This window comes from Morus notabilis, unplaced genomic scaffold (genome assembly GCF_000414095.1).
Source record: "Morus notabilis unplaced genomic scaffold, ASM41409v2 Scaffold929, whole genome shotgun sequence".
In the NCBI taxonomy this organism is placed as follows: domain Eukaryota; kingdom Viridiplantae; phylum Streptophyta; class Magnoliopsida; order Rosales; family Moraceae; genus Morus; species Morus notabilis.
The window spans coordinates 106,904-119,214 of record NW_010356876.1 but is presented as its reverse complement, the minus strand read 5'-3'; the positions used below and the strand labels follow the sequence as shown (position 1 = coordinate 119,214).

Sequence of the window (12,311 nt, the reverse complement as noted above, 5' to 3'; positions counted from 1 at the left end):
AAGAAGAAAATAAAAAATGTATCCTACTTGCAGTTCTCCTATTGGCTTGAGCACGTCACCAAACTCCAATTAAATTCCATTTCAATTAAATTCACCAAAAGAGGGAAGATTCACAATCCCTCGCAAAATCCAACGCGCAGAAAAGAGAGTTTGGTACAGACGCCAATTCGTTTTCTAGCAACATGCCATATATTGGTGACGGCGACTGGGAAGATGATTGGAGTTAAAAGCGAGCGTGTAGTTTAATTGTTTGACCGTTAAACGAGAAAAGAAGAAACAGGTCATCAGAAAGGCAGTGTTTGAGATTGTTTGTGTTAGTACTGATTGTTGATACCAGAATTTCTCATACACCGATGGCCCACCGGTGAAGTATTGTTCCCACTTGGGCCCGCCGTGACGGGTGGGGTTTTGTCCATTCGTAAAAGGCGCCTCGCTGGTAGAAGGGGTTGGTACTCTGGTACATATACCTCTCCAGACCTCCGTCTCCAACCGATGTGGGACTCTTGGCATACAACAATGCCCCCCGAGACGGGGGACTGGGGAGGCAGGTCGTGGCCAAACGTCCCCAGTGGAGTCGCCAACTGTTGATACCAGAATTTCTCACACACCGATGGCCCACCGGCGAAGTATTGTCCTCACTTGGGCCCGCCGAGACGGGTGGGGTTTTGTCCCTTCGTAAAAGGCGCCTCGCTGGTAGGAGGGGTTGGCACTCTGGTACATATACTTCTCTAGACCCCCGTCTCCAACCAATGTGGGACTCTTGGCATACAACAGTGACTACTTCGCCGGTTGGAGACGGGAGTCTGGAGAGGTATATGTACCAGAGTGCCAACCCCTCCTACCAGCGAGGCGCCTTTTACGAAGGGACAAAATCCCACCCGTCCCGGCGGGCCCAAGTGGGGACAATACTTCGCCGGTGGGCCATCGGTGTGTGAGAAATTCTGGTATCAACACTGATGATGATCAATTTCTCAATTTGATGCCACTTATTATGAGTTGTTTGGTTTCTTCATTTTGGAAAATAGGAGATGATCACGAAGAAGAAGAAGAAGGACGACAGTGAAAAAGCTATAAACAAAACAACACAATATTATAATGAAGATGATGAGATATTCAGATCCAAATTCATATTGGTATTGGTATTGGGTGAAAGTAGACGGTCATCTGCATTTTATAGAGATGCATACACAAATACGGTTTTGAAAGGAAGTAATTTGTGTTTTCCCAAATTATTTGGGTTTTCAAATGTAGAAGAATGTACGATCAATGTCATTGAATTCAAATGTTAAATATATTATCAGAAACCTGTCAATCTATTTGAAAAATTATCAGACTATACAATCTATAGACTGACTCGCATTCTACGTTTCCACCACGGTGTAAGCACAGTTTGTAAATCCTTCTCCTCAACACTACAAAAGCTTCTCAGCCCTGGAGATAAAGAAGGCGGCAAAATTAATCCAAGCTATCTTGCGATATCTTTACGTCACTGTGACCAAGGAGTTCCAAAAAAGAAAAATTTTTAAACTAAAAATGAAATAGCCTATAATTATAAGTCTTCATTTCAGCTTTAAACATGAGCATGCTATAATAATAAAAAATAAAAAAAAATAAAAAAGTAAGTGGGTAAATTTTAACTATTAATATAATCCAAACTTAAGAAAGGTTTAAAGCCCCAAAATATAAAGACCCGTTTATTTCATATATTCAAACTCAAATTATTAATTTTATTATAGTGTTATTTGAAACGTCAGAATTAAGAATCATGATATTTAAGTATACCTTCTAAATGAAAAAGGACAGGAATAAGGAGACATGTGAGCTCAATTCTTATTAAGGAGGGTGAGAGTAAATGTGAGTAAGTGATACAATTGTTGTGGTTGCGAACTTTTTTCTTTTTTAAGGTTTAAAAAAAAAAAAAAAAAAAGTGATACCTTTATCAGTGGTAGCAAGCTTAGCAAAGTGGTAATTCACAGGCTTGATTACCTGTAAAACCATTTTGGTACAACTGCCAGTGAGACACAAAAACGTATGGTTGTAACATGTACCTTGTAAAGCCACACAAAAGATTCCTTCTACAGAGAAACAAACGTCCAAACAAAATACAGACGATTGTCAAAAGATCATTCTGTACATAATTCAGGATTGACATAAATTACTAGATACAACAATAAATCAGACAGATGATTAGCATTTTCCTACTATTAAAATAACCACACTGCCTAGTCTCTATATGCAATATGCAGCAACCAAGCAAGGCAGGGCTACAAGAATAACCTCCTTTCGTCTGTGTTAATGTTTATATATAAAACCATATATCATCATCATCGTTATGTAACTGTTCTCCCTACTGCTCCTACATTCCATCCTCTTTCCTTTTCCTTCTGACTCTGCTTCTGCATTCCTTTAGGCGTATTTCTCCTTCCATTGCCGAGTAGCACCCTGTGAGCGGGTCTCCCTCGGCTTCCAATTGAAACTCTAACCCTTTCCATCCCTACATTCACACCTTTCTTCAAGTGTTGTTGCATTGGTGACTTTGTTTGAATTCTCTTTTGGAGGCTCCTCCTCAGTGTGTTGCTTAGCTTCCTAGAACCACTTTTGATAAGGTTCGGACTGTTGCAAGATGTCTGCTTAGGCAAGCAGTTAGCGTCGGACTCATCTGTGTCGTCTTTCTCATCAGCAGGGATTGGTGCCAATGGCAGGAATTGGAGCGGGATCTGCGTGGTGGTTGGGGTGCTGGGGAACGGGATGAGGGAGTTGCGCCTTGGAGCGGGTGCTGCAGGTAGCTTTCTCTTTGCCATAGGGCAAATGGAGGCTCTTCCAGTTCTCTTCAGCAGAAAAGGATGTTCAGCCATGTCGGGGTTGTTCTCTTTTTCTGTCATATCAATGTACCTGACAAATTCTTCCATTGGACGAAAGGGTACTTGGGGTTTGTAGCTGTTCTTCTCAACTAGAGGTTGGGTGGAATACACTTGGTCTTTGGCTAACACACTTGATGTGTCGGTTGTTACATTCTTGAGACTTCCTAATGGTCGGTTTCCAAGAGGCGGCATGATTGATGCTGTATTCTGCTCTTCTTGCTGATATTTTATTTGCTGTTGTTGCTGCTCAGCTATCTTTGTATCGACATGCTGACGTGCTAGCTTTCTCTCGACTAGAAGTTGTGCTTCTAATTCTTTTACCTGCAAAATAAATTTTGACAGCCAAAATTTCCACGTGTGACGTTTAATATCTTCGTGAATCTGAATTAGCGAAACAGATAGACTCTAATCAAGTACCTTGTCTTGCAGGTTTTTATTTTTAAGGTCTCTCTCCTTTAGCTTTTGTTCCAGTCCGTAAACTGTTTCCTCCAGCTTCTTCATTTGTACATCCTTGCTCTTTATGTCTATCTTTGCCTTCTCGGCCTAACAAGAAGTTATTCATGAAGACAGTTAAAACTAAAGAGATTTATAGGAACAACTACTAACGAATGATAAGACAGAGACAATAAAAGTCATTTATACCAATTGTTTGTATCTTAAATACTCCATATTATCCAGTTGCTTCTTAACTGGCCCCAACTCAACTCCTCTTACTCTACTTGCGAAGTTTAGCGAGCAGATGGTCTCACCCAAATCGCGCTCGTTAGGACTGATCTGTACAAACATGAGTGTCTTCGAATCTCCGCCTAAACAAATGTAATGACAAGTTCATCAGGGACTCATTTTTCTGAAATTCATGTTGGGAAAAGTAAAACTGAAGTTTAAACAAATCCCCTTTTGCCAATGAAAAATAAATTTCAAAATCTAAAAAATAAAAAAACTTGGAATTTCTCCATACAGCAAACTTTATATATAGTACCTAAAGAGTCTTGCAGCAAATGCGTGAGCTTGGAGTTCCTACAAAGTAAATGAAAAAACAAATTAATAAAAAGAAAGCTCCAAATGTTAAATAGGCAGTTTTCATGTTTAAGTAAATAAAAAAGTGACTGATCTATACGTCCATAACCTGAAAGGAACGTGGGGGCTTTTAGTTGCAAGTGCAGATATAACATCGCCAAGCGCAGACAGAGATCGATTGATATTTTGGGTTTCCTTGAGTCGTTCTCCTTGCACTTCTGTCTTCGCTATTCTCTCGCTTCCAGCAAGATCCACCAGCCATAGTTTGCTTCTTGTGCATTCCCCATTTAACAAATTTTCTCCCTTCACCATCACACAGTGAATGCTGTGTATTAAAAAAGAAACCGACAAAGATTAAGCAATCTGTCTGCAGACCTACATGATATAATTCAAAATGCAAAATTTCTTCGGAAAAAGATAAAAAGAGACCAGTGGGATCGGCTGCTATGCTCATTGGCATTGGTTGACCCAACAGCTCTTGCATTACTGCCAGTTTGAAGAACCTCCCAGACTTCATTCATGTTGCTTACATGTGCCTCAACCAGTCCTAGCACATGATGTACCCCTTCACCCACCTGTCTTATTTCAAGCCTACAAGTAATTGCATAACGTTAAAACCTCTATAAGAAACATGTTTAGAAGCCAGATTTTTGGCTTCTCGGTCCCAATAGCAGCTCTCACTGGTGTTTGGCAGAGATACACAAGTTATTAGTTGCTAGGAGCTCTTCTTGAAGAAGCTAGACCCACATGGCTTCTCTTGGAAGAGCTTCCATAGAAATACAAGAAAATTATATTGGAGTTTTGAATAAACACTTTTATTTATATTTTTTTAACTTTTTATTGACAACGACAAAAAATTAATAATGGATGAACTAAGATTTTCACTTGTAAGAAAATTTTACATGCCTAGACTATAAGAGGAAAGTAAACAAGACAAAAGGGTAAGAACATCACGGCTTACCTTTTTCCAGCTGCTCCTGTTTGAGTTCCTGGACCTAGTAAATCTCGTATTTGCTCATTGTACACTTCCAACACACTTACAGATACACTGTACCGATACAACTTTTGTCGCTCTGTAATTACACAAAACAGTTCCTCAAGAATTCTAAAGTTTACTCCTCGAGCTTCTTCCGTCCCCTCCATGGTAAAAGTTTTTCCAGTTCCAGTCTGTCCGTAAGCAAAAATGCAGACATTGTACCCATCTAGAACTGAGGTTGCAAATGGCACTGTGTCTTTGAAAACATCAGCTGCGCAGCACAACAAGCGAGATTTAGTTTTGGGAAATAAGAATTCTTTTAGACACTTAGTAACAATCAAACCAATGTGATGTAAACAACTCCTCTAACATTCAAGTAAGTATCATGGTTGTTTGTATACCTTGTTCTGTTTGTGGGGAAAAGACTGCATCAAACTTGAAAGTCTTTTTTACAACCCCATTTGATTTCACACTAAGCTCGCCATCTTTAGCAGATTCGAAGTCAACAACCATAGAAGCACCTGCTTCGGTTTCTTCATTGTTTAGAGGTCTACACCGGCAAAAGACCCTTATGTTTCCTACAGGAAACCTTGATCTTCAGCAAATCATTTTCACCTCTCAAAAGATATAGAATTCAAACAAGACATGGAGCTAACCTTTAAGCTCTAGCACCTTGTTGTAGAGTTCTTTCCTCTCCTTGGCCCCTTCAACAAATTTTGTCTTGAGGTGTTCATTCAAATTTGTTTGTTGATTTACTGGCCAATATCAGAAGATAAGAGAATTAAAAGACAAAAACATATAATTTCTTTTTCCAAGTCTTTTTACTCGTTCAAAAATGACTTTTATTTACTTACTAGCGGACTGGACCGTTGAACTCATTTCATTCATATCTGCAAGGAACTTCTCATATGCAGATGCCTCCTCTGCCATCTTAATGTGTTCCATTTTCATAATCTATTTAATGAAAATTCTCACAAATAAGCACATCTTCAAATTTAATCATGAGACTTGTTTTGCTTTGCTATGGTTCAGTTACCTTGAGCTTTCGGGTCAAATCTGTCAAAGAGGAGAACCATTTGCTCTTCTCCTTCACTTGTCCCTCGATTGCGAAAGCTGAAAAAGACAACAATCAATACCCAGGTCATAGATTGCTCAAAAAAAAACAAAAGCTTTTAAGAGCCAGAGAAGAGTAGTTTTCTATCTATCTATGTCCATACCCAAAGATCCGACGTGCATGGACTTGCGCATGAGCTCATTCTGGAGTTCCTCTAAAGACTTCTTAGCTTCTTGACACTCTCTACTTTTGACTTGGTTTTCCCTCTTAAGCTCCTCTAATACCATTCTCAACTCCGTCAATTCCTCCTTTTGAGACTCATACTCTCTAACCAGCTTTTCATAGTCCACTTCCACCTCAAATTCACCATTTTCCTATTGGATTCAATTATTAGAAACAAAATAAGTTTGAATTTTTCTATCGTTCCTAATAAATTGCAACACGAAAAGGATTTACCTTTGGTGATTGGCTTAAAAAATTCCCATCAGCAGAAGATGTTGTGGGATCGGGAAGGAGATGTTTGTCGTCGGAAGCTTCGGGGGGCGGCGGCGGGAGCTCAAAAGAAGCTTCTGGAGATAATTCATGATGATGATCATCATCATCTTCTTCAGTTTCTTGATGATGAAAAGTTTGGCAGAATGGGGAAAACCTAACAGAGGGAGTCTTAATCTGAATTTGGGAGTGATGAGATTCAATTCCGTTCTCCAAAGAAAGCTCAACGGATGTCCCTAAATTATTATTTTTGTCGTGACGACATTTAGTAATAGTACCAGTAGTGTCCAAGAAGTCAGGAGAATCTAAATACTTGATTTGGGGAATCTCCAAATCACGAGGAGGAGATGGAGAAGCGTCTCTCAGGGAAAACTCCATCATGGATTGCCCTGAACAAAAACAGCATTACCCAAATTCTTATAATTAATTAAACCAAAAAGGAAGGAAAAAAAAAGATGGGTTTTGCTGGGAAATGCATGAATTTACAAATACCTTGAGGATGATCAGAAGGGGGATCAAGATCTGCCATTGTTTTGTTTTGTGTTTGTTTGGCTGAAATTGAAAACGTCGTTTATTTGAATTCCTCAACTGCTGCTGGAGAATGGAGATAGATGGCTGCTAAAAACAAGTGCTCAACGAGAAAAGAAATGCTTTTTCTAACTCCATCACTCTCTCTCTCTCCTCTTCATTAGAATTTAGAAATAAAGGAAGAAAGAGAAGAAGAAAATAATCAGAGAGAGAGAGAGAATGGCGTTGATTTCGTTCGTTGATGCATTATGCATATTTCTTTGGATTCGGATGACCGTTTTGCCTTTTTATTTGAATTTTGAATTTTCTTGACCGGGTCGCTCATTATCCATTGCTATTCTATGCTTCTCTCTCTTCTTTTCTATTTCTTTTTATTTCTTTTTTTTTTTCCGTTCGTACGAGAAAAGAGAGCTTTTTTTCACATGTAATGTTATGCTCTTGTTTTCATCCTAACTAGTAACCAGTAATTCCGAACCCACTATTATTTTTATAGCTTTTAATACAAATAATTAATTAATTACAAAATAAAATAAATTCAGAATATATATGCTTTACTTCTACATAATTGGAGTAGTAGACATTCAGAGTAGTGACCTAACAGAGTGCTACGTTAGAGGGCTTATGGGAGAATAGCTTTAACAATATTTTTAGGGGAAAAAAGAAAGATGTAATTTTTTTAATGTTTTTTTTTATAAACATTAGTGTTCTCTATTTATCAACCGTTAAATTTGTATTATTTTTCAATTTAATTTGACTTTTAATAAAATTTAATACAAATTTGACGATTAATAAATAAAAAATACCGATATACCAAGGGAAAAAAAAAATACTAGAGAAAGACCCAAAAAAAAATAGAAACACAAGTCATCATTTTTTACTTACTGTTTGGATAGTACATCACAAAGAGCTTTTAAATTTATTTGACTAAATAAATCACTAGCACTTATAGTTATAAAAAGTAAATGTAATATAAAGATACAAATGGAATTTTTAATTTATCATTCACAAATAAAAGATTAAAAATGAAAATAAAACACTTTTTATAAGGATTTTTTTAAAAGTTAATCCAAACAGGCTTGTCCATCAAGATCAAAATTCTCGAGTTTGAGGTCAAAAACCTCTCGTAAGAAGTCGAGGTTGAATTTGACTTTTACAGGCATTATCCATTCTATTTTGCACGAGATCAGAGAGGGCCATAGCAATGGAGCAACGGAAAAAACTGCCAAAAATCTTGAAGGAAGCACCGAGACCCTCTTTTTTTTTTTTTTCAATTTTTCTTTTGTAGGTGTGCAATCAAAGTCAATTTCAACCAACACATAAAACAGCAAAATTTTAAATTAGGAAAAATAGAATACAATAAATCAAAACTGAATATACACCAATCCTTAGCAAAAGAGCTTTTTCAACCGTATTATGCTATAGATCCGAGAAGAAATTGTTTGAACAGTTATGTTCTGCGCTTGCATTTTTCTTCTTGGTCCCTGCAAAAACACATTTTCAACACATAACGACGGCATATTCTAATGATACAGATTGCCTACTCATGTCAAAAGAAATATCGAGAAACAATAATTATTGAGGTACCAGAAAGAAATACCTTTGTTTGACTTGGGTGGATTGACTTCCATATCCATATCCATCTCCATCTTATCGCTATCGTTGTTGTCTGCGGCCGCAGCTTCTCTCTCTAAATTGTTTCCTGGGTGTTGCAATAATTCATCCAAATCCCATATCTGCATGAGACAAACAAGAGAGATCATATATAGTAACTACTAAACAGTTGTGAAGATACTGCAACATTTATTTCCAAATATAATAATGTATACACACCCTCACATAACATTGCATGCCTGCATGGATAATATTAGAGAGAATGAGAGAGAGAGAGAGAGTGACCTTCAACATCTGATCATGTGCTACACTGCCCAGAAACTTCTTATCATGCGAAAAAGCTGCAACAGAACAAACAGAAAAGAAAAGAAAGACAGTGTTGAACATAAGAAATTGGTAGGAAAAAAGATCTAAAACTAGAAAGCATACGTGTTTGTAATTAGTAACCATGTCAAAAGACCCTCGAACCAAAGTGAAAAAAACAAGAGCATACTTTCGTTTCTAAAAATGATTATTTACCAAGGCGCTCGATGGGGTACTCTGAATGCTCTGCAATCGGTTGAATAATTCTGTTGGGTAATATGTTGACCAGGCTAAACACGCAAAATATGGGAATGTTAGTACAAATTTGAGAAATGGGCATAAAACGAAAAATTGAAATCAGAATGCAAACATATTCTTACTTGATTAGTCCATTCTCCGATCCAGTAATAATCCTATCTTCATCAAGCTGACACAAAGGAAACAGTGCATAAAGTATAAACTGAGCCATTCTGTGATGTAGAAAGAGAGAGGAAAAGCAAGAAGAAAAAAAGGTATTTCGGCAGTCCTATTCTCCTTACCTTCAACAACGCATCAATAGAGTTTGGAGACAGATCAACAAAGCGATCACTAGAAATGAAAAGGTCATGTGCATTAATCAGCAAAAAGAGAGTAATCGCTGTAGTTAAGATCTCTTAGAAACATATAGAGATGATTTCTATAATTATGACCAAAAACAAAGTACTACATATGTAAATTGACATACATCTTCAGTTGTATTTACCTGCAATCCTTAAAATACCCCCAGGAATACAGTAACAGAGTTCCAGTTTGTGATCCGCAAACAACTTTACGACCATTCTGACCATACAAAAAAGAATTAGATGTAAAGAATACCAGTAATAGCAGAAGATATTAGTATGGTAAACATATTTAAGAGAAAAAAGTCAGGATCAGGACGATATCTCTTCACATGGTTCAGTACTTGTTCATACTATTTCTTTCTTATAAGAAATCCCAGTGTCATTTTCCCTCTCTTTTATGGGATCTTTTCTTTACTTACAAGGAAATTTTAAGAATCACTGCATTGGGATAGGATTAATTGCAAAACACCAAACTGGCCATCTTCTCGTATATATTATTCAAAACCATTACTAACCACAATTGCAAACTTTTCATCAAAAAACCACAATTGCAAACATTTAACTCTTCCAAACACGTAGAAGATCTAGTGAGGGGAATTCATTCAGAGGAGCTATCCTTAAGAACTGGAAAAAAATCCTTTTTACTTTGACACATTATATATTAATTACTTTGACATAGTTGCAATTAAACACTTAACAAATGAGAGAAATGGCACCTTCACGATAACAACAGAAAGTAGCTCATCTTCTGAAAACTCGGATTGAGATTGGACCTGGAACAAAGATAGAAGTAATGAATAAATAAACAAATTTGAAAAAAAAGTTGGCCACTTAAATATATATATACTCCGCGATGATCCAGTAGTTTTAAAAGCCACATATTTATTTAATAGAAAGAACAAAATCTAACCTTATTTCTTCGCAAATTGCACACGGATAGTGTCCCATCACCACTGAAAAAGAAAAAACAATTAATATCTCAAAACTAATGAAATCCCTCATAACTTGTAATGTTATTCGAAAAGTTAATAGGCGGAATGTGGGGGTAGTACCTAGTCCCCAAGAGCCTCATGGAATCAGATGCAAAAGTCATATCTGAAACGTAATCAGTGTGTGCATTAAAAGTATTACAGCAAGAACGCTGTCTGGTATCCCACACCTTGATGCAACCTCCGTCGTCTCCGGAAGCGATGGTTGATTCCTTGATGTTTATAATCTTGTTAATGGCCTCCCTAAATAACATTCATACATTTATTTAGGTTCATCACACAATTTTTTCTTGTTGTTGCTGTTAAAGTGGTAACATTGAAGAATGAAATTGATAAAAAGTACCCATGAGCGTCTTCCAGACGGGCAATAGGAGAACCGGTTTCAACGTCGGTCGCTAAAATCGACTGGTCTGGTGATCCCGTCACTATTGCTGATACAGGATAGTTTTGTTTGTTTTTTTTTATGACAATTAATAAAATAAAATAAGAACGGTAAAGGTAAACTACTAGTAGATATTAAATACCACGGCCATTGTCGATGAATCGGAGGGCTCTGCATGATTCAGTGTGTGCGTGAACTTCCAACAACCTAAATTAATAATAGGAAATCAAACACAGAGAATGTTAGTAATTTTTAAGGAAACAATTATTAAGAAAAAAAAAAGAATTAAAATGTAAATCAAAGTCTAACCTCTGAGGCAAGGAATCAGCGCTGTATCGGTAGCTGCAAATAAAGTAGAAACACAACGAATAAACCATGATTCAATTTTCTTTTTGTCTTTAAGGGAAAAGATCAGAAAATGAGAGGAGGAGAAGGAGGAGCAAAAATTACAGAAGAAAGTCGCCATTAATGAGAGCAGCAGAAACCAGTTGATCGGAGGGATGGAAATCGATGTCGAACGGCAATTTCCCCAAGTTTATCTCCATTTCTTCTTCTTCTTTATTCAATTCAATGAACGAACAACTTTAAGAAGAAGAATAAGAAGAGAAACCCTAAAACCTCACTCCTCAATCCTCATCAACAACAACAACAACGGCAAGACGCCAATCCCCGCTTTGGGCTCCCGGCCCACCTATTTACTCGGACCTCTACTTTAATGGGCTAGGCTCCAACGCGGTGGTTGTTCGGCTTTTAGAGAAAAAAAAAAAAAAAAAAAAAAAAAAAAAAAAAAAAAAAAAAAGAAAGAAAGAAAGAAAAGCGAACAGACATGGTAGTAAATAGATGATAATTGAAGAAAAGCCATGTCTGTTGGCTTTTCTTTTTTTTCTTCAAACGAGTTAAGAGGAGCGTTCTAAATTGTGTCCATTATTGAACCTTGTATTCTTGTACTAAAACGTCTATAGATAGACTGATTTTAATTTGTTGTATCAAGTTTTCTGTAGTAAGTTCTCAGTAAGCTTCGTAATTTGTTGATTAATAAAATGTTTTTTGCATTAAATAAAAAACATAAATCTTTATACGTCTTTCTAATAAGGAGAATTCTTTGAATTTATCAAAGTTGGAGTGGACATAAAGACTTATGTCCTAACACATTCTAGATTTGTTACCCCCAATTCTTTCTTTAAAATGAAATCAATAGAGAGATGAAAATCTAGAATTGGAGAATATTTCCTTTCCTCCATTTTTTTAATTATTTTTGTACTAATTTTGGATGAACTTACTAATTTTGGATGAACTTTCAATCTCTTCTTTTTTTTCATTAAAAAAAAAAGAGAATAACAAATATTGTTAAAAAGATTGTTTCACGGAGCCAATGATATTAGCGTCGTTAAAATGAGAAAGAGAGAGAGAATTGATTAATTAGGATAAGAAAATTGTTTGTTGATAACATAACAGCTTTGGCAACATGTCCAAGTGCTTGCAAACACACAAAAAGG

At 36.7% G+C, this 12,311-nt stretch overlaps 2 protein-coding genes across 2 annotated transcripts; both read right to left on the bottom strand.

The window, feature by feature from the left end:
• Positions 1-2,039: 2,039 nt before the first annotated feature.
• On the bottom strand, positions 2,040-7,240 carry LOC21390800 (kinesin-like protein KIN-14Q). Its single transcript, XM_024163152.1, has 14 exons — positions 6,893-7,240; positions 6,365-6,789; positions 6,072-6,282; positions 5,891-5,967; positions 5,709-5,808; positions 5,511-5,609; positions 5,256-5,432; positions 4,840-5,125; positions 4,308-4,469; positions 3,988-4,203; positions 3,841-3,878; positions 3,504-3,667; positions 3,279-3,404; positions 2,040-3,182 (listed from the first exon to the last, which is right to left on the bottom strand). Exons 1-14 carry the CDS (start codon positions 6,927-6,929, stop codon positions 2,331-2,333), a joined length of 2,970 nt encoding a protein of 989 aa, XP_024018920.1. The 5' UTR covers positions 6,930-7,240; the 3' UTR covers positions 2,040-2,330.
• A 1,007-nt stretch (positions 7,241-8,247) lies between these two features.
• Positions 8,248-11,580, bottom strand: LOC112090886 (WD repeat-containing protein 55). The gene is made up of 14 exons (XM_024163189.1): positions 11,266-11,580; positions 11,125-11,157; positions 10,958-11,022; positions 10,777-10,864; positions 10,497-10,676; positions 10,355-10,397; positions 10,161-10,217; positions 9,585-9,661; positions 9,382-9,430; positions 9,223-9,269; positions 9,059-9,132; positions 8,825-8,880; positions 8,526-8,661; positions 8,248-8,409 (listed from the first exon to the last, which is right to left on the bottom strand). The coding sequence occupies exons 1-14, from the start codon at positions 11,358-11,360 to the stop codon at positions 8,345-8,347; spliced, it is 1,065 nt and encodes a 354-aa protein (XP_024018957.1). The 5' UTR covers positions 11,361-11,580; the 3' UTR covers positions 8,248-8,344.
• Positions 11,581-12,311: the final 731 nt, after the last annotated feature.